This window comes from Ambystoma mexicanum, chromosome 11, assembly GCF_040938575.1.
Source record: "Ambystoma mexicanum isolate Mex_15411 chromosome 11, UKY_AmexF1_1, whole genome shotgun sequence".
NCBI classification, from domain to species: Eukaryota; Metazoa; Chordata; class Amphibia; order Caudata; family Ambystomatidae; genus Ambystoma; species Ambystoma mexicanum.
In genome coordinates, this window is record NC_090934.1 from 1,383,360,944 (window position 1) to 1,383,382,438 (window position 21,495).

General features: G+C 44.9%; 1 protein-coding gene across 2 annotated transcripts in view; it reads right to left on the reverse strand.

Annotated features, from left to right (window-relative positions):
- Positions 1-6,531: 6,531 nt before the first annotated feature.
- Positions 6,532-21,495, reverse strand: part of BTBD1 (BTB domain containing 1) — a 189,972-nt gene continuing 175,008 nt past the window's right edge. For both annotated transcript variants that reach the window (XM_069624985.1, XM_069624986.1), the window contains exon 8: positions 6,532-6,930. In XM_069624985.1, the coding sequence (XP_069481086.1) occupies positions 6,772-6,930 (159 nt within the window). In that variant the 3' untranslated portion in view covers positions 6,532-6,771. The remainder of the gene's footprint in view (positions 6,931-21,495) is intronic.

Consider the following 21,495-nt stretch of genomic DNA (forward strand, 5'->3'; position numbering starts at 1 on the left):
TGAACTGGTCTTTCCTGAGGAACTTGTTCAAGTCTCTTAAGTCCAAAATGTCTCTCAATCCTCCGTCCTTCGGAATTAGAAAAATAAGGGGAGTACCAACCCTTGTTCCTCTCCACAGTTACTTGTTCTATAGCACCTTTCTCCAGCAGGGTTAAAATCTCCTGCATAATAAGCAGATCCGGAACCTTCAAAGAGTTGTTCCCCGGTGGATGACTGAGGTTTTTGCAGGAAAGGTAGACAGTAACCTTGGGCAACTGTTTCCAATGCACAAGCATCTGAAGTAATAGCCTGCCATTCTGTCAGGTGCTGTGACAACATGCCTTCTACTGCAGTCTTGTGAACGAAGACCTCAGACGTTTTGGGGCAGCTGACCAAGTGACTGAAGGTAAGGCAGCCCCTGCTGTTGCAGTCTTAGTACTTCTACCCCGTTCACCACAGAAGAATTGTCTTTGACCTCTTTGAGCTGGCTTTTCCTCTGCCCTTTCCGAATGCAGAATAGCAAAAGGACCTACTCCTTCAGGGCGCACCTGTGGGGCGGTTTGGAGTTTGCCTTATTGCAGCTCTAAGGGATTTGGCCACCACCTTGGAAGTTTGCAGCTTCTCCAAACTTTAATCAGCTTTATTCCCAAATAGAAGTGTGCCATTAAAGGCCATGTTGAGAAGTCTTGGGCAAATCCTGATTTTCTCAACCACACAAATGCGCGGATCACTGTACTAGCGCCATGCCTCTGCTGATACGGTCAACAGAGTCGAGACCAGTCAAGAGGGATTCGCACATAGCGTCCTTCCCATCCTTGACAATGTTCAAGAAACAGTCTCGTTCCTCCCCTTCAGGTGATGTGGTCAGCCGCCATCGAAATACAGTCCCAAAGGGCTTGGGTAAATCTCACCAGCGTGCACATAGAATTAGCAGATTTTAACACCATATTATCGGCCGGGAAAACCTTCTTGCCATGGCATCATATTTTATCATCCCTTTCTTGTGGCATCATGGGATAGGCATTTTGTCTACCCGAAAAAGTAGCTGCCTTTACTACCAGGCTTTCTGGTGTTGGATGTTTTGAAAGGTATAGAGGATCAGAAGTTGAAGCCCTGTATTTGGCCGACAGCCTCTTATTCACTGCCGGGACAACCTCGAGTGTTTCCCAATTGGAAGCTACCCTACTCTACAGAGCCCTATGAAATGGCACAATTGGGTCTTCCTGTGGTCCTTTATCCAATATGTCTGTTAAGTCGTCCTGTTCGAAAACAGGTGTGGTCTGGACCATCCCATGTATTCCATGACTCTTGTCAAGAGTTGTCTATAGGTGCCTCCGGCATGATTTCCTGGATCTGCCTTACCAAAATCAATTTGAGGGGAAGTGTCGATACCAATTGCCTCATGAAGGCAGTCCTGCAGGTTTTTCATACAAGACTCTTCCGATACGGGTTGCTCTGGTACAGAAGGTGCACCATATTCGAGTCCAAATGGTCTTTCCTCCTCAGATGACTATTCTGCATCTTCATCAATTGAAGAAAGAGTTAAAATACTCTGAGCGAGGTTGTGGTGTACAAATCTTCTCAAAAGAAGGAGGCGCTATAGATGTCATAATGGGAGCTGACAGTGTCGAAATCGGCAAAGCTGTCAATGGCTTGGAAGGTTTGCACAAAGTCATTGAGGTCTTCGACGATAGCGTCGAAGGAATTGGAATGTACAGCGTCGAGGAGGTCGACACTCGTGGCGTCAATGGCTTTTCCTTCGATTTTGGCATCAATGATGCACTTTTTGGGCTCGCCGTATGGGTTTCTTTCAGCGTCAATGACTACGATCTTTAGTGTTTCATGGAGGCTTTCACTAGACTCGAGGGATGAGATCGCTCTTGAGGAGTTACCACAGCCAGGTTCGAAGACCCACGGCTCCTGTGCTTCCCAGGTGTTTTGACTGGGGTATCTCCTCTAGGTGTTGTTAAGAGGGGCGGGGGGCAGCAAGTCTGCATTCTCGAACACCATCATACTAACTCAATTCCTCCCATTGAGCCGGGGTACTAGGTTTTGAGAGAAACTACGCTTTCATGTGAACTGGATGAGGAAGTGGACAGCGATGTATGGCGCCTCTTTTTGCCATGCCTTGAAGACGAGGAATGAGGCGACCCACTTCGTGAACGGGAGCATTTAAGTTGTTAATGAAGAGGAGATGAAGGCCTCGACTCGTCAAAATATTTACGTTTGGAGGGGGTAATAGATGTTTTAGGATTACCTCTCTCCAACTTTCCTCTGTGCTCTCTTAAGGCCTTGGCCGTCATCGACATGCATTCATCACACTCACACAGATGTTCTGACCCTAGACACCACAGGCAGATCCTGTGCGGGTTGTCAGACAATTTAGCACTGCAGTCCCGGCACTTTTTAAATCAGTACCGAGGAATAGATGGAGCAGATGAGGAAGTCATCTCGTTGAAACCTCGATGAATTTTCTCAGAAATTCGAAGTATCACACGGAACCAAGTGTTAGGTTACTGAAGCTGTGAAGGGCAGAAAAACAGAACTGAGCAGCGGGCACTGCACAAGCTACTTATACCTGTGATGATGTCAACGTCAAGACGGAGGCCTCCGAGGGACATCGACGCATAGCAACCTCTACCGAAAAACACATTTTTGAGGCAGCAAGCTGGATATTAGGAAATATCAAGAGAGACATTTTCAAAGTGTAACAGCCAAGCCTGGAAGGATAGTGTACCAGACTTGGCACTACAATTTTGAGTTGGAGGAAGAAACACCCCCACCACCACAACCCCCCTTTTGATACTTGGCAACTGTGTTTAACATTCATTGTGTGTTTAGACTACAAACTGAACTTTAAAGGTCCCTATTCAGAAAAAGAGAAGCTGCCTTCTGGATCAAGAAGGAACCCAATTTTTCCTTAGTTTAGTGTAAGGGAGGAAAATAGGTTAGGACAAAGGAGGGTGTACTTTATATGTTACAAGGCATCCTGACAGAGTCCTTAATGTTTTTGTTGAGCTAGGGCAACCCCTCAGAGATAGGGCAAGACAGGTTTTTCCTTTTCTTTACCTTTATAATAAGCCCCTTTGCCAACAAGAATACCACCACTGTGTCAGACTTTTACTCTTGCACCCTTACACTACATAAATGGGGCATTCCCCCTCGCTTGCTTAAAATGCTAATTTCTTTATATACTGATAAAATAAAAATCTGTGCATCTAACAATGGAGCTACGACAGACTTTTTTGACACACATGTTGGCATTAAACAGGGACGCAATCTTGTATTTAATATGTATCTTGGGGATTTGACGGAGGCACTGCACTCTAGCATGACTGTCCCCACCCAGACTGGGGACCTTTAAGATTCTGTGGTTTGGGTATGCAGACAATGCGTTTCTGTATAATTATACTTCCAGAGGCTCCCTAGATAAACTGTTATGCTGAGTTAAATGGACTCGCAGTCAAGTCTATGTGGTAGCACTTGAAATACTCAGGATAAGAAGAAACTTGCCTTGAAGCTTGGTGCTCAAACCAATGAATTGGTCATGTCGTAAGACTATCTTGGTCTAACAATTGACCACCACCTAACCTGGGACCAGATTCAACAGCTTACTGCATGAATATTGAATTATGCAAGGGAACATGCAGGCTACTCTTATTTCCCTCTTTATTTATACAAGTCCAAAATGTGACCAGTGATGTTATATGGAGCCGGGATTTAGGCCAAGAACCATGTTAATAAGTTGGGTATGATGGAAAGGAGATGCCTACAAACCATCTTAAAATTACTGCCATCTACCCTCAAATGTGTGCTACTTGAAGCAGGGTTGCATACCTTTTATACTGCATGGATACTGGGTAAACTTTATCTGCACTTGAGTGGCACACGCTCCTGTTAGTTCACCACTTCTAAATGATCAGTTACCAAAAGCAACATTTTTCGGCTGTATGGAAATCACAATATTTAAAAATTGTAGAAGGCAGCCACTAAGTGGTTTCAAAGATTTGGCTTTAAGTTGAATGAATACCTTTGCAATTTCTGACATATTCATTAAAGCATGATCTATGAGATTGATCAGGAACAATCCTTTACTGATTGGGCAACTAAATCTCTGGGCCAGGAATATGTTTTACAATATATGAATTTTTCAGGAACTTGTGATTACTTGTCGGCTTATCCAAACAATTGGATTTTGGTCAAATATTCGCAATCTTGTTGAAACCTTTAAGGTTGTTGGGTGTCGGATGGGCCTGGCAAGAAAACAGCATAGTTACAGATTGTGCAGCGACGTGATTTGGAAACTGTAAAACCTCTGGCCATGGCGTGTGAGGCCCTCCTAGATATTCAGAGTGCCCATTTACTAGCATGTGGAGTCGACATTTCCCATATCAATTTAACACATATGTGGTCTTTGTTCGATTATCTGACCAAGTTGTGGGGCAGATTAGAATCAATTCTTAAAATTCTATGATAATGTATGTGTTGGCAAAATTGTTCCACATTTACTTCTCGATTGTGTACTGTACAAACAACCTTTATTATGTCATATTGTACTATTTTAAATTAAAGAAGTAAAATAAAGAAAATGTGTGATCAACCTATCTAAGAAGGTTGGTAGTCTAGCACTGTTCACGGAAAATGGGTAAACCTACTTTATTGTTCATTGTGCATATCAAGATTGCGAAAATAGTTGCCCAGACTTCTGTATTTTGGTCAGTGTCCACCTACCGCTCTATGTTAGCAGTTAAGAAGCTGGGTAGCTTACTTATTAAACTGTTTGGGTGTGATAGGGCACCCAGGGTAGGGTGGACTTCAAAGCTGGCCTAAGAAGATGGGGGTCTGGCTGTGGCAGACTTCAGGAAGAACTGCATTAGATCATCAACTCCAGCATTCTACTGCATGGAGTCGTTGTGAATCTTGGTAAATTGATTACACATGAATCCTTGCAATATCGGTTGGGGTCTGAACCTAAACATTAAAAGGAAAGTCTAAGGTGACATTTTTTACCTTTATTATATGCCATTCCAGGAAAATTGATTCTTTAATGAAACACTGCATGCTATAGGAAGGGTGAAGTGCAATGCAAAGGATTGTGATACTGATGGTACTGTGTACCTTAATGCTAAGTTTCTCTTTTCTGACTTTGATACTACCTGGGCATTTGGAAACAGGCTTTTCGTGAATGTTGCTGTGGTTATAATAAAAACATTGCCATCCCCTAGCATCCCACTCAAAGAAAATGTATAACTATAAGAGAAATTGCTGGGTGTACCCATATAATTCCAGAAATGTACAAAGCACTAAAGAGCAAAAGATTTCAGGTCCATTTGAAAAATGTGGTTGGCTGTTAGGCAGGATTAGGTTAAACAGATCGAGGACGCAGCCTGCTCAGCAATAAGCATACATGCTAACTAGGTCTTAAGGAATGCTTGTTTTAAGTCAATTGAAATTATATTTCCAGGTAGGACATACCAGCACTTTGCAGCAAATTTAATGTAGAAGCCACCCCAGAATGTCCTACGTTTACTGCATTTCCTGCTAGTGTCTTTCACATGGTTTGGGAATATGCCTGAGTGAGGTCACTAGTGAATGACATTATTACCTATTTAGAGAATATCACCAAGTGGATTTTAGAATCCTTGTTGCTTCTCTGCTTGTTAGAGCGAGTGCCACAGAAGAAGAAACAAACTACACCCAAATTTCTAGTCCAAGACCTCCTTTTAGTGGGAGGCTGCCCAGGCTCCCCCTCAATAGGCATTTATTTGTAAGTTTGATGGCAAAGCAACAGGAATGTAATAGTTGCCTCAATGTGTCAAGGAAATTGAACAGTATATTTATTCCATATATACTAATTATACTAACTTTGCTTTTGCTCTACTTTAAGTTAATAGAACAGGTAAAGTTCCAGTGTCTCAAACTAAGGTCTCCATAGCAGCACTCTCAAAAGCAGCCGAAACAGATTTACATTTCTGAAATGGCCATTCCCTTGTGTTAACGTCCTAAACCCAAAAGTGGTTTAGTGTTCTAAAAGGTTTATCATGGCAAAGCACATACAATGGACCAGTAAACCAATATAACTTTTAGTGTAATGCAGAGTCAAATTCACAACGTTACAAAATGCCAGCATTTGTGTTGTGTACTTTACAATTTTATGGGTACATGTGTATATACAGTTTTGCAGACGTTGTTCAGGTATACAGGTTTGGACTAAATACGAAAAGTATCTTTGGAATAACAACATACAGAATAACAAAACAAACCATTTTCCTTGGCTTCGATGCAAGTTTTTGTAGAACCGTAACATTTGGTGTACTATCTGGTCAGATCTGAATAAATATTCAAATTGAGACATTCTAGGTTTTGCATATTCCAATATGTATGCAAATCAACCAATACTTCACTGATATGGTCAAAACAATACTGAACATCGGGTTTCGGGCACATTTTCATTTCATGTGCCACCATTCGGGGATAGAATTGTCCAAATTAAGGAAAATGAAAATAATCCCTTTGAGTGTACAGTTAGAAAATTAATTTTAAAATCCACAGTGGATGATATTCCAGTTTATTTAGACCTTCAAGTTTTCCATATTGCCAAAAATAGTTCATGCATTTGCAAAATAAGGATTTTCTATTTTTCATACAAGAAAATTCTTTATAAACGTTAGCAGAATAGGGATCCTTAACTTGATAGCAAATCAGCACAGGGCAACTGATTTCATTATCTAAAAATGTCTTCTCTGCTGTACAACTATGTTGCCATAAATGGAAATGAAATCGAACACAACATTATGTGTAGAAGATTATTTCTGGTATTTGTCCATCTTCTACTGAAGTACCATTGTTATTTCCAGGAGAACTAAAAAAGAAAAAACAGGTTTTGCAAGCTGTGGGAGTTTCATGCTGGACTTTCTTTAATCCTTTTGTACCGTAATGGGAATCTGGCCCCTAAAAAAGAAAAACATGATTAAGCCCACAGCCGAATTTGAATTCTGTGCACTAAGAAGAGTTCAAAACACATCTATGAAGGCTTATAATTACTGACTGCAACATTGCGTTTGCATAAAACGCATGCAGGTCATTTTGGATGTTGAAATGACCAATTAGATTTTAACAATAGGTGTGCAAGCTAGAGAACAATGGCAACTAGTTAAGTATCTCTTGATGCCCCACTGAGCTGCAGATATTGTGTACAATTGTTTACATGAAAGATAGTACAGTCTACACATCCCCAAGTGACATAAAAAATTACGTTGATAGTTATTTAGGTTCTTAGTCCTTGCTCTCCCTCCCGCACAAGAGGTTGCGACAAAAGGCATCCACACATGGGTTGGAAAAAGCACACTAAAAAGGGGGCTGACACTTCAAAGAGCTGTGATTGATAAGCAGTTTAGTTAAGCATGTGCAAGCCCTGAGCGGCATCAACTGCCACACTCAGTTCCATATGAGCTCACCATTCTGCAGAGGTTGTGTATGCTATACTTTAACTTGGGGATGGCAGGGTGGGTGCTGTGAAGGAGTGACAAAAAAGGCAAGAGAACCAAAATCACCACAAAGTCAATTCTTTGTCGGCCTCTCCCTCCATTCAAAAGTGGTTGGGGCCGAACAAAGTCCACACAATATACTGGTAGGAGCAGACAGCATATGCTAAACAAATTTGAAGCAAATAGGCTACGAAGCACTTCTTGGCCAAAAGATGCATCTTTCCTAAAATATAGTGATCTCGAGACTCCATTAAAGACAGGTGCCAAATGATTTTATTGCACAATACTATTTATTGTATAGTATAGTGTCCTTTAGGTCATGGTGTAGTGCCCTTTAGATGACGCGTGTTTCGGCCGCTGGCCTTTCTCAAATCAGGGCATAGTTATTCATTCGTATTCGTTGTTCCTTAAAGGTTCGATTCGGTCCAGTATAGTAATGGGCTGAATCCCAGTTTAGCAAAGTTTTGTCAGTCTTTCGCGTCGGCTCTCAGAGATCTGACAAACCTTTTTAAGGACCAAGGAATACGAATGAACTATGCCCAGATTTGAGAAAGGCCAGCGGCCGAAACGCGTGTCATCTAAAGGGCACTACACCATGACCTGAAGGACACTATACTGTATTGCGCAATACAGTCATTCAGCACCTGTATTTAATGGAGTCTTGAGATCAATGTTGGCATAAGCAGTTTTTGGGCTTTTTTTACCGCCATTCTCCAATAAGACGCGACAACCAAGCCATTGTAAACACTGTGATTAACAAGGTCGCCGAATCGAGCAGTAGTAGTTAAGTGCATTTCCTAAAATATAGGTTCAATGTGAAAAGTTTGCAAAAGTCTTGGTGTATGTAGCTCAAGAAGCAGCCCTCAAATTTACAAAACAGGAACATGCCTTGAAAGGCCACAGATGCTGCCTTGGTCCTGGATGAGAGAGTCCAAAGTCCTTGTGTAACCTACTCCTCTATTGCTGCATGCTTTAGCAATGCAGAACACAATCATCTGTGAGGCTTTATTTACTAAAAGGTGATGATTAAGTGATGTGCCTTTGAAGGACTTCTCTCACTATGTAAAATGTCAAAGCCTTGGCAACATCCAAGTTGTGACAAATTTCTTCAGCAAGCCAAGAATGAGGCCTGGAGAGGAATACTGGACGATTTATCCCTTGGTTCAGATGAAAAGCAGACTACTTCAGGTAGGGAGTTGTTAGCAGAACCACCATGTCTCTGAAAAATAAGACATGCATTACTCACCGTAATAGCATTTCTTATTTTTTTAAAACTCTTTATTAGTGGTCACAAAGATACACAGCAGTTACATCGTTCCCACAGTGTAGGACAATCATATGATATACATCTCATCGAGGTGGTAAAGACAACATAGTTTCATCATCAGGAATCATGTCACACAAGTACATTGTGAAGGGTCCCCATATATCTTTAGGTCTGCTTGCCGCCGGGCGGTTGAGGACAAACTGTTCTTCAGCGTCATTTACATATGTCAGTTCCCGAAGGAAATGTTTCATGCTGGGTGGTACAGTACTTTTCCACTGTTGTAAAATGCATTTTTTGGCCACTGCACATGAAACGTTGAACAGTCTTCTGACCCTTTCAGAGCACTTGCCTATGTCTCCAAACATGTATTTCTGCTGGGTTAGCGCAGGGGGAACTTGTGGGATTTCTTCTAGCATATCCGCCACCTCTCTCCAGAAATTCCCCACGGGCACCCCCAGTACATGTGGAATGAACCAGCCCTACTTGCTTTGCATTTGGGACATTCCCCGGACCCATCTGGCGCAAACTTGGCTATTTTGGCTGGAGTGTAATGTAGCCGGTTTACAATTTTAAACTGGATCAGGCGTAGGCCAGTGTTCAAGGAAACCCTTTTGTTGAGCAAACGGTATCTGTCCCAGGTTTTATCATCTATGGAGATCTGTAGAGCCCTCTCCTATTTATCTTTAACCAGGTTAGTCGTGGGGGAATGTGTTTGGACCGCAGCATATAGTTTGGAGATACCTAGACAGTCCCCAGACGTTATCAGCTGTATACATGGGTGCGTAGGGGGTTCCTCAGGAAAAAGTGCCCAGTGTTTCTGGAAGGCAGATCTCATGCAATAGTATTGGAGTATCTTAAGCGGACCCCCGCCCAATGCCCCAGTGACTTCCTGCAGGGTCGCAAATTTCCCGTCAATGAACATGTCACCCAGTTTAATTTCCTCATTAAGATCCCAAGCCTCGCGCAAGCTGCTGTCATGTGTTGGCGGCATGTCAGGGTAATTCCAGAGGGGAACCTCTGGGCTGTAGGGGGACATCACTCCCAATCTTCTAAATGTAGCCCTCCATGCACCAACCGTACAGCTTACCTGGTTAAACTCACATGTGTCTCTATAATGTGTGTCAAAAATCACAGACTGTATATTCGTGGGGTGTGTGGTGAGTTCTTCTATCGCCACGTGCCCCCCCCCATCAGTTTCACAGTACCAGTATCTCGAGAATTGGGCTTGGGCAGTATAATAGTATAGTTCAAAATCAGGTGCTGCTATGCCGCCTGAAGAGTATGGTTCAGTCATTTTTTCCCATCCTATTCTTGGAGTTTTTCCATTCCAGAGAAAGGCTGTCACCATTGATCTAAGTTTATTGAAGAAGGGTCCACCCGGCCATATCGGGATGTTAACGAAGAGATATAGTAGCTTGGGTAGGACTATCATTTTAAGAACCGCAATTCTTCCATGCAATGAGATCAGCAGGTTGTCCCATAGCAACAATTTGGTATTTAAGGCCTGTAGTGTGTTGTCGTGGTTATCTGTGTATAGCGTATGTTTATCTCTTGAGACAAGTATCCCCAGATATATAATGCCTTGTTCAGACCATTTGAGTCCACAGAGAACCGGGGCACTTGGTTGCCGGCGTAAGTGGGAAGATTTCCGACTTGGCCTTATTTATGGAGTACCCCGAGTGAGCAGTAAATTCCTGAATCTCCGCCATAATGGGTGCTACATTGTTTTTGGGCTCACGGACATACAAAAGCGTGTCATCCGCATATAGGGAGAATAGTGGGGTAGAGCCCTTCAGATTTATACGCTTATTTGAGTGTGTAAGCCTGACCGCAATCGCCATTGGCTCTATTGTTAAGGCAAACAGTATGGGTGAGAATGGGCAACCCTGCCTGGTGCCCCTCTCCAGTAGGAATAAATCAGAGATGGATCGATTGGTCAACACTTGTGCCCCAGGTTCCGTATATAGTAGTTTCACATATCTAATGAAGTTAGGGCCGACACCAAATGCCTCCAGTACCGCTAGTAAGTAAGCCCATGACACTGAATCAAAAGCCTTTTCGGCATCTAGTGATATGGCCACTGCATTCCTCCCCGGGTCTATTTGGGCCATGATACCAAAAAGTCTATGAAGATTGAGGGCTGTGGATCTAGCGGGGATAAACCCTTTTTGGTCAGGATGGACAAGTTCTGGGACTGCTGGTAGAAGCCTATTGGCCAACACTTTTGCAAATATCTTGATATCCTTGTTTATAAGAGAAAGGGGCCTGTAGGACGATATGTCCTGTGGTGGGCGACGGGGTTTAGGGAGTATGGTTATTATGGCCTCTCTTATCGATGGGGGCAGTATGTTACTCTGGAGGGCTTCCTCCCATACCTGTAACAGCACTGGCACTAGCTCCTCGCGGAACTCCTTGTAGAATTCCACACGCAATCCGTCTGACCCTGGAGCTTTATTGGATGCCAATTCGTTAATCGCTTCAGCAATTTCTTCAGCCGTGACAGGCTGGTCCATTGCCAGCCGGGTCTCCTCCGGGAGTTTCGGCATCATCAGCGTCTCTAAGTATGCTTTAATTTCAGTGTTTGTCTTGGTGTCCTCGTTACTGTATAGTTGTTGGTAGAATTTAGCAAACTCACCATTGATCTCTTGCTCTCCCAGAAGGACCTCACCATGTGGCGTTTGTATGCTCGTGATCCAGTTAGGGTGTCTATCTAGTTTCAATAAATCGGACAGCGTTCTGCCCGCTTTGTTGCCATCGCCATATCTACGGGCGCGGACCGGGGCCGCCATATATTGAACTTCACTAGCAGCCAGCCTGCCAAATTCTTGGAGATGTGTCTGTATCTCAGCTAGTGTTGTCTTATCCTGTGTACGAGTATAAGCTTCCTCCAGCTTCCCCAATTTATTTTCAGTTTGGGTTAACTCAGCTCGGACCCCCTTCAGGAGATCCACCGATTTGGATAACAGGGTTCCCCTAGTCCAAACTTTAAAGGACTCCCATAACGTGGAATATCTGTCGACCAAGCCTATGTTTCCGTCGAGGAACTCCGCAATTTCAATGTGTAGCCCTTCTACAACCCAAGAGTCGCCCAGCAACCCCCTGGGCATTCTCCATCTTCTGACAGGTCTGGGGCAGTTATGGAACTCAACCTCAAGTACTACCGGGGAATGGTCAGATAGTGTGCGGGACAGTATTACACATGAATGCACCGCAGTGATTACGGCGGGGGAGACAAGCCAGTAGTCGATTCTGGACTCGGAATCGTGAACCCAAGAGTAGTATGTGTATCCCTTTCTGTTTGGGTGCAGCACCCACCAGGCGTCCTCAAGGGAGAGCTGAGGTAGGATGTGTTTCAGAGTAAGAACAGCTTTACTAGGCACCCTCATGATCGTACTGGATCTATCCAATCTGGGATCGAGAGCAACATTGAAAGCTCCGTCCCACAATACAATAGGCACATCAATGGAAGGAATTAGTTGGTATATATTCGTATACAAGGCTGGGTCATCAATATTAGGACCATACGTGTTAACCAGCAGCATTTGTTGACCTGTAATCTCACCCCAAACAAGAACATATCTACCAATGGGGGCAGTTTTTTGGCCTTCCAACTTGAATCCCAAGCTTGGGTGTATAAGAGTGATGACTCCTCTGGACTGGGATAAATAATTTGTGTAAAACCTTGACTTGTCCCATCCAGGCAATATACATTCATTATTAGTATCCACAGCATGTGTTTCTTGCAACATAACAATCTGGGCACCATGTCTGACTATGTAATTCCCCACTTTTAGTTTTCAACCCGATTATTCAGACCCCTAACATTCCACGACAACAGCTTCACCCTCAGTCCGTAACCTATGTCTTATAGGGAAATGTTCAGATAGCATCACACACCTCAACGATGCACCTCTCGTATAGCATGGATCATGCCAGAATCTCCGAGACCACTTGTTTAACCATTAACCAGTAACCTGTTTCCCCCATTCCCATCCCATGACTAAGTGCCATAAGATGGGGCCCACTCCCCGTTTCAAAACATAAGTCTGTGCAACAACAACTTATTCCATACCCTTTAACCAGCCCACCTCCCTCATCGTCACCCCCAACTTGACGATGTTCCCACCTCAACTTGTGAGGCATTCCAGGGGTAGTCATGTTGCCTCACATGACCGCCAATCCCGGTCCCCAACGCCCCACCTGTTCATAAATTATGGGGCCGTCTGCAGCATCAGCCATTCACGAACCAGAAGACAAAGGCCTCCAATTACTGGACAAATCTGCAAAGAACTTATATCTTAATCCATTGGACTGGGTCTGTTCTGCGCCGGTCTAGCCCCCTGGGAGGAAGGGGTATAGAGGACTCTATACAGGTCAAGGCTTCGGTCGGGTTTTCAAAAAAGTGTGCTCTCCCTGCATGCTGAATCCTCACTTTGGCCAGGAACATCAAGGCATATGTGATCTGACGTGCTTTCAGGAGTTTAACTGGATCATATGATCGTCTACTCGCCTGAACAGAGGCGGAGAAGTCTGGATATATGAGTATGCGATTACCTTCATAATGCAGTGTTCCAGCCTCTCTTGCCAAGCAAAGGATTGTTTCTCTCCCTCTCTCTATAGTTCAGGAGACGTGCAATTATCGTACGTGGCGGCGCTCCTGGCCTGGGTGCCGGTGCTAGCGTGCAGTGCGCTCTCTCTACCAGGAAATTTTCTGAGAGTGCTTCCGGCCCAAAAAGGATTTGAACAGTTCTTCCATTTGTTTCTCCATTTGACCCTTCCCAAAGGACTCCGCCACACCGACCACCCGGACGTTGTTTCTTCTTGATCTAGATTCGAGATCCTCTCACTTGCTTTGCAGTTTACTTATTGTTTCTTTTATATGGGTAATGTCTCGACTGTGATGGGCAATAGTATTTTCATTCACGCTTATCCTGTTCTCAGTCTCTGTGACACGTGCGCTCTCTTTGTCCATTCTGGCCCTCATGGTGCCTGTAGTGGCCACTATTTCATCTAGCTTTGTGTTAACTGCCAAGAACCCATTTTTAACTAATGTGGCCAGTTTATCCTCTCGGTCTGTTACTTCAAGTTCGCCAGATAGATTGGTCTCCAGATGTATTTCCACTACCACGGTTTGATTTTGAGTGCTGGTATGTGTGTCCATTGTCCTTTTTTTTTTTTTACTGCCTGGAGTTTTTTTTGCTTTGTTTGGTTCCCCAATACTGGCGTAGGACTGCGTGTCTATCCTAATTGTACTTCTAGAAACGTTGTAGGGCTGTGGTTTCCGAAGGTGGCCGCGGGTATGAATATGCCTGCAGCCCCAACAAGTACCAGGTCTCCAGTGCGGATCTGCCACGAGTGAATTGTGTCCTCTCAAGTACACACTGCCCAGGTGTGTTTCTCGAGACCCTTAGCCTCCCCGCCGAATGCCACAGGGTTTTATCTGTGTGTTTAGGCTGCCTAGAAGGAGGCCGTGTAGTAGCTGTAGGATGTTTCTGTAGCCGCCACAGAGTGCGAAATATCAAAGTTCAAACGTGCCCTCCGTGACAAACAGCAGTATCGCTTCAGGCCAGACGAAACATGCGCATATTCCACGGGGAGTCAGAACCCCACAGCACAATCGTATTGTCTATAACATCCAATGCTCATTATCTCATGTCAGCTTCAGTATCAAAGTCCGTTCAATTACGTAGAATGCAGTTTAATTAGTAGTTTGGACCTCGTGCGTGCCAGTATAATACGCCCGCCGGGGCACCCAGAGCGTAGGAGCGCTCCGGTCGCTAGATCGCGGCACAGTATGGGCAAGAGATGAACCCGCGGCTAATCAGTCACACCGCACACCTCACCCATGTATTTCACAGCCTCTTACTTGTTGCTAGTGCGTCTACAGACGTGCTGCCATCGGGCCCAGACGCCCAACGGGAGATCTGCAGACACGGCGTCCGGGGAGAGGAGGGCGGCGGGCGTTCACAGCGGCTTGGAGCCGGGAAGTTCCGATCGAGCCCGGGTACTTAGTGGAGGGATCAGGCGCCCTCATACTGCAGCCCACGAAGAGTGGGGGTCGTATGGCAGGGCTAGGCGCAAACCGCCAACACAAGCTCCGCCCACTTGCGGCCCACAGTTCACAGCATCCACAGCAATCGGGTGAATACACCCGGTTCTATGTGTCGGCCCGACAGCGCCGCGGGTCGGTGAATTCTCACTCGGGCATATCTCGGCAACCCAATGCAGCAACAAGTCCGGATTTTCTCTGGTTGTGGACGAACACCCAGGTGTCTGCTCACGCAGGTTTTCGGTCTTCCAGACGGCCTTAGAACGGAGAACTTAGTGCAGGATATTGTGGTGCGACAGGAGCTCCGAAACTAGGCGGCCATTTTCCTCGAGCGCAACAGTTCCCCCCTGTAATAGCATTTCTGATGATTGTTTCTGCTTAGATTCACATGCTGTGCATATAGTCTGACATCCAGTGGTAAATCGCTGAGTATTGCATCTTGTCTTTCGAGAATCGACAGGGGCATGCCTGTAACACTATCCCTAACATGTAGTGTACCCAAAATCCCTCACGCTTCGAGGTCCCTCAGATTGTATTTTTTCTGCCATGAGTGAGTACATAAAGAGAGAAAGTAGTAAGACATCTATGTTCCTTCCACCCGAGCGGGGAGGAAGGGTGAGCGCATGTGAATCTAAGCAGATACAATCAGAAATGCTATTACGGTGAGTAATGCATGTCTTCTGATGCTTCTTAATCTGCTTAGCATCACATGCTGTGCATGGACTAGCGAGCAGTACCTGGAGTTGGAGGTGGGTTGTGTGAAGGAATAGTAGTCTTAGTACTGTGTGTCCTACCTGAGAATAAGACCTAGAATGAGTGTCTAGGCAATAATGTATAAAAAGGTGTGTACAGAACTCCAGGTTGCCGCTTTGCAAATGGACTCTAGGGGAACATTTGCAATGAATGCTATGGAAGACCCAGTGCCTCGAGTAGAATGTGCTCTAGGCTTGAAGCGCAATTCTCTCTTAGCAAGAGAGAAAGAGTGTGATGCAATTGACAATCCACCTTGAGATGGCCGATTTAGAGACAGGATCCCCTTTTCTACCAGCTGCCACTGAAACGAAAAACTGGTTAGTCTTTCTTAGTGATCTAGTTCTTTCCAGGTAAAACAGGTCTGCCCTACGCACATCTAATGTGTGTAGGCTTCTTTCAGCCATGTTAGTGGGGTTCTGGAAGAAAGTAGGCAACTCTATTGATTGGTTCACATGGAAATAAATTTAGGACCAAATCGAGGGCGAGTGCGCAGAACCACCATATCTCGATTGGCTGTAACGAAAGGGTCTAGGACTGAAAGGGCCTGTAGTTCGCTAACTCTTCTTATAGAAGTGATGGACACTAGGAAGGCAGTCTTATATGCAAGATCCTTGAGACTTGCTTTATGCATAGGCTCAAAGGGAGACCCCATAAGTCTAGTCAATACCCCCATTTAGGTCCCATCCGGTAGCCGGGTTAGAAATGGGGGGGATGAATGCTCTTAACCCCTTCCATGAAAGCCTTAATAACCAGTACTTTCCACCACAACACCTGTTGTGATGTGGTGTAGGCTGAGAGGGCAGCTAGATGCACTTTCAGGGAATTAAAAGCCAGACCCGAGTCCAGTAAGTGAGTCAGGTACAACAAAATGTGTGTAGGAAAGCAGTCAACGGGATTGATGCCCTTCGAGTTGCACCAGATAAAGCGCTTCCATTTACTCGAGTAGCAATATCGAGTGTTAGGTTTCCTCGCCTCCCTAAGCATGTCCATGTATCTCTGAGGGAGTTGTAGGTGCCCAAGAGCTCTACGACCTCAGGAGCCATGACGCTAAATTTAGTGTTTGTGGGCATGGGTGAAGTGTTTTTCCCTTGTCCTGAGATAACATGTTGTACGGACAAGGCAGTTTCATTGGAGGAGATAGGGACATCTCCATCAGATGATAGAACCATGGTTGGTGGGCCCACATGGGGGCCAACAGTATCATGGCAACTGGTTCTTGGTGCATCTTGTGCACAATCTTGTTGAGTAGGGGAGTCGGGGGTGTTGGGGGGGCATAAACAAATTTCCCTGACCATGCAATCCAGAGACCGTTCCCCTTGGATGGTTCTGGGGGTACCTGGAGGCGCAATCCTGGCACTGAGCGCTCTCCAGAGTTGTAAACAAGTCAATCTCTGGGACGCCCCATAGCGCAAAAACATTGGAGACAATGTCTTCGTGTAGTCGCCATTCATACTCTACGGGCAATGGGAAGTGTCTGCTGAGCACGTCCGCCAGAAGATTGAGTTCCCCTGGAACGTGTTGGGACAACAGGAACATCCTGTGTTTGAGAGCCCATTTCCAAATGTTCTGGGACAGCTTGGATAGCCCTGGAGAGTGTGTACCCCCTTGCTTGTTCAGGTAGTACATGGCCGTGGTGCTGTCTGTCAGGATTCCCCTGTAACTGTCGGAAAGGCTTTCAGTGCTTTGAATACAGCTAATAGCTCCAACAGATTTCTGTGGTTGGCTGCTACTTCTGGGGACCACACGCCGTGCACTGTCTGCTAAAGCATGCGCCCCCCCACCCCCTGTGAGAGATGAGTCTGTCATGAGAGTGGCTTCCACTGCGGGGGTGGTGAAGGCTTTTACCTTCAAGAGGTTTTCTCTCAACCACCACTGCAGCAAGAGAATGAGGGCTGGCGAGACAACTACAGGATCTTCCCATTGTCAGCTGGCCTGACACCACTGGCTGTTGAGCCACTCTTGCATGGGACGCAGATGCGCGTGAGTAACTAAGTAAATGCGGGACGCCATCATTTCTAACAGTCTCATGGCCTTGCGTACAGAGACGTCTTTCTGGGAGGGCAAAAGGGGCACTTGCTCCGGGCCCCACATTGGAGGGGGGGCCCCACAAGGCTGCCTGATCTAAAGAAGTAAGATTCCATTGTTTAGTACATGTTAGGATATTTTATGGCATGCTGCTGAGACTCTACTCCTATTGCCTGCCGGTTGTTGACAAGTACATTCTGCCTTGATCAATTCATAATGTAATGCTTTCTGTGTTCACTGTGGTATACATAGTCTGTGTGTTTACTACTGCACAACTCATGTAGCATTCTTTTCTTTCTGGAGGAATTATGTTGATCGAGTGCCATAGCCAAAGCTGAAATTCATATTGATAAATTGAGTACCACAATGGTTCAGAAATTCGCTCAGTGTGTTAAGCACTCATTGCAGAGATAGGTGTTCATATACAAGATTAGAATAGCACATTCCAGCAAGGCTGGCTGAGCCCTTCCTAAGACTGAAGTTTATAAACCTGCCTGCACATGTACTTGATTTTGCAGCACAACAGGCGCTATTATCAGCAATGTACCTGCACCAGATAGAGGTTGCTATAAAAACAAACATTATCTGTATGGTGAAGGTCTCGAAATTGGTTTGTTCAGATGTGGTGTTGTAAAACCTAGGCAATCACCTCCATCGATGAGCATAAACTGTTAGTCCAAGTGGTGAATAAGTATCCAAATTCAAGACTGTGCAACCAAAGCGTTCATGCTAAACTCCTGGCTTTGCCAGCAGATGATACTGTGATCCTGGTCAAATCATCTAATATCTCTTACATTACTGCGCTATCTTCTGTGAGTTTTGCCTTCTCTCATGCTGGTGGCATAGTTTAGCCCATTACTTGAGGTTTTTTTCTTATGTAGGCCATTTGAGTGGAAGGGGTGGTAGACAGAAGAGAGCGGACCAGATGTTGTAGGCCTCGGGCAAGCATATGTTAAGGTACAGAAGGAGTTTGGGGTAATTGTACTCCTATCTGTGCCAGGCTAGGCCAATAGCAAGGCTTTGGTCTGTCGCTACTCCGGGTACACGAATGGTTTATACAACCATTGAACTGTGTTACCAATTTGTGTGCTACTTAACTTACGTTTGTGAGAACAGTTTACTTTGTGCCCAAGTTTGATAAAGAGCGAAGTCAGCTCGAAACACATGTCACTACGGGGGCACACTTTCAATAAAGACACCATATGACATTTCTAGTACGATACTTCATTTTCAGTGATCTTGGCACAACACCCGGGGCAACCAGTTACAAGCATATTTTAAGGTATGTTCATTTGACACAAAATAATTGTGTGCTTTTTCGTAAAAGTCGAGGTTTTTCTACAATTTCACAAGCCAGTGTTTTGGAAGTAGTTAAAGCTTTAAAATACCAAAGACAAATCCAGATAAAATCTGTTAAATCATATCAGTTGGTATGCTACTTATATACTTCTATTGATGATGGAGAGAATGAAGCTAGAATAATTCCCATTTTGCAAAAAACACCCTTCTATGATATTTTGTTTGAAAAAATTGTTACGTTTGGAAATGTGATTTGTGCACTTTCCAAGTCTGTTTTTATAAAATTAGATTATTTTCCAGTTCTTACCATGAAGTAAAATAAAGTGTTCAAATGCAGAAATTGCAGAGTTGGCACAAATCTCAGCTTCACCCCGTAACCAATGTGAGATCCTGGTCATCTCATTTAATCTTGTATTGTCGAACCACTGAACGTTGCCAGTCCCTAAACCTTTCAAAATTGTCAGCCCTCAGAGTGATTACCTTCTCAGGGTATGATCTTCAAAAAAAGCCCCACTCATTGGTTCACTGGCTAGAGTGTTGCTTCCACTATAATAGTAAGCATTGATATACTGCACACCACAGGCGCCTGTTCTTTTGATCTCTAGGGCAACACTGTTTGAACACCATGTCCCTCTTCTAATCTCTGTCTGGATAGATATACTCTCCAGGTAGCTTCTAATCTACATCCACTATACATGCTATAGTATGGGTAGCTTTCTCTTTCCTTCCAATTGGTGTCCGCTATATCCATGCTCGAGTACTTTTGCATTCTGCGAGGCAGCTAATGCGAGTTCTATCTATTCTGGATTACAGGTACATTTTACATATGGTCCTGCATTAATACTAGAGGCTTCATACCTTCCTGGATGCTATTGATAAAAATGATCCTGTATCTATACTAGAACTGTAAAAAGTAACCACTTCGTAGACTGCTAATGTTGGACTTCAAATGCTACTTGTTATTCTGATTAGAGCAAGAATGAAGAGGATTCGGGGACTTCAAGGGAGTAAACTTCCTTTTTTAATGCTTTGAGGAAGCATATCAACCTATACGTTTTAGGTTGTGATCGCGACGAGGTGAGGATGCAAACAGATATTTTTGATCACTTAATTCCTTTGGTTTTGTGGAACGGGGCCCCAATGATGTCCGTGCCCAGGGCCCCAAAAGTGCATAAAATGGCCCTGCTTGCGTACCATCACCTCTCAACTGGCTACATAAAGAGGGATATGAAACGGCATGTTCTGAAACCTCTCGGAGGGGAAGACAAGGCTGTCTTCTGTCCGAATTGCACCCCCTTGAAACTGTTTGACTTGACTGGGGTCTAGGCTGGATTTCTTGTCGTTGATGAAGAATCCCCGGCTGAATAAGAAGTCTATCGTCTTTTGAGTGTTCAACAGGCATATTCTGTAGGACCCCCCTGTTATGAGCCAGTCGTCGAGGTAAGGGTAAACCGATACCGATTCTCTGCGCAGGTGTGCTGCTGCCACTGCCAGTACCTTGGTAAACACCCTTGGCGCTGAGGCAATGCCGAAGGGGAGTACTTTTAACTGAGAGGACCAGCACTATCATGAACCTTAGGTATTTTCTGTGCGCCGGCAACAATGAAATATGAAAGTATGCATTTTTCATATCCAATGTTGCCATGTAATCTTTTTCATATCCAATGTTGACATGTAATCCCCCCGTTTCAGTAGCGGCATTACTTCCTGTAACGTGACCATACGAAACTTTTGAGGTTTGACAAATTTGTTCGCCGGGCGCAAGTCTAGCACAGAGCGCATGGTGAGATCCTTTTTTGGTACAAGGAAGTACACTGAATAAATACCCTTGTTTACCTGTAGAATAGGGACAACTACTATGGTGCCCTTTTATTACAGGATCTCGACCTCTTACAATAGGATGCATAGGTGTTCCAGCATCAGGTGTCTTGATTCTGGGGGTCTGAATTGACGTGGTCGGCAAAATTCTATGCAGTACCCGTGGGCGACCGTCTTGAGTACCCACTGGTTTGTTATCCCGTCCCATGCATGAAGGAATGATGTTAACACCCCCCCACCCCCCCCCGACCGGGGAGGGGACCCGGATCTGAGGGTAATTTCTGACCCGAGGCCGGGGAGCCTCTGGGGATAGAACTACGGCCTCTACCCTTTCCACGCCGCTGTCCTCAAGGTGGATACGCGGTGGTGGTGTTAGATCCTTGTCCGGGATTCCAGTCGTTTGCCGAACCATAATGGTTTTGAGGGGAGCGAGATTGCCCACGAAAGGAACGAGAGCCGCCCCCTCTCTGTTGTGAAGTCTTTTGGGTAATCTGTTGCAGGGACTCCAGAGTCTCATGTTCTTTTTTTTAACTGCCTGAAGTGCTTGGTCCACTGCCTTACCAAACAAGTTGGTTTCTTCAACGGGTTTGTTTATTAAGGCTGCCTTGGTCTCCAGCTTAAACCCACAGTTCCTCAGCCCAGTGTGTCATTGAAGCACGGTACCCTGTGCCAAGGTTCTTACCGCCGTTTCATCAGTGTCTAAAGTGCTCTTAAGCACATTCTGATTCACTTGCTTGCCTTCCGATACAATTGTGAGCAGCTTAGCCCGCATTGGTTCAGGTACTTCTTGAAGGCCTTCTTGCAGCAGGTTCCACTGG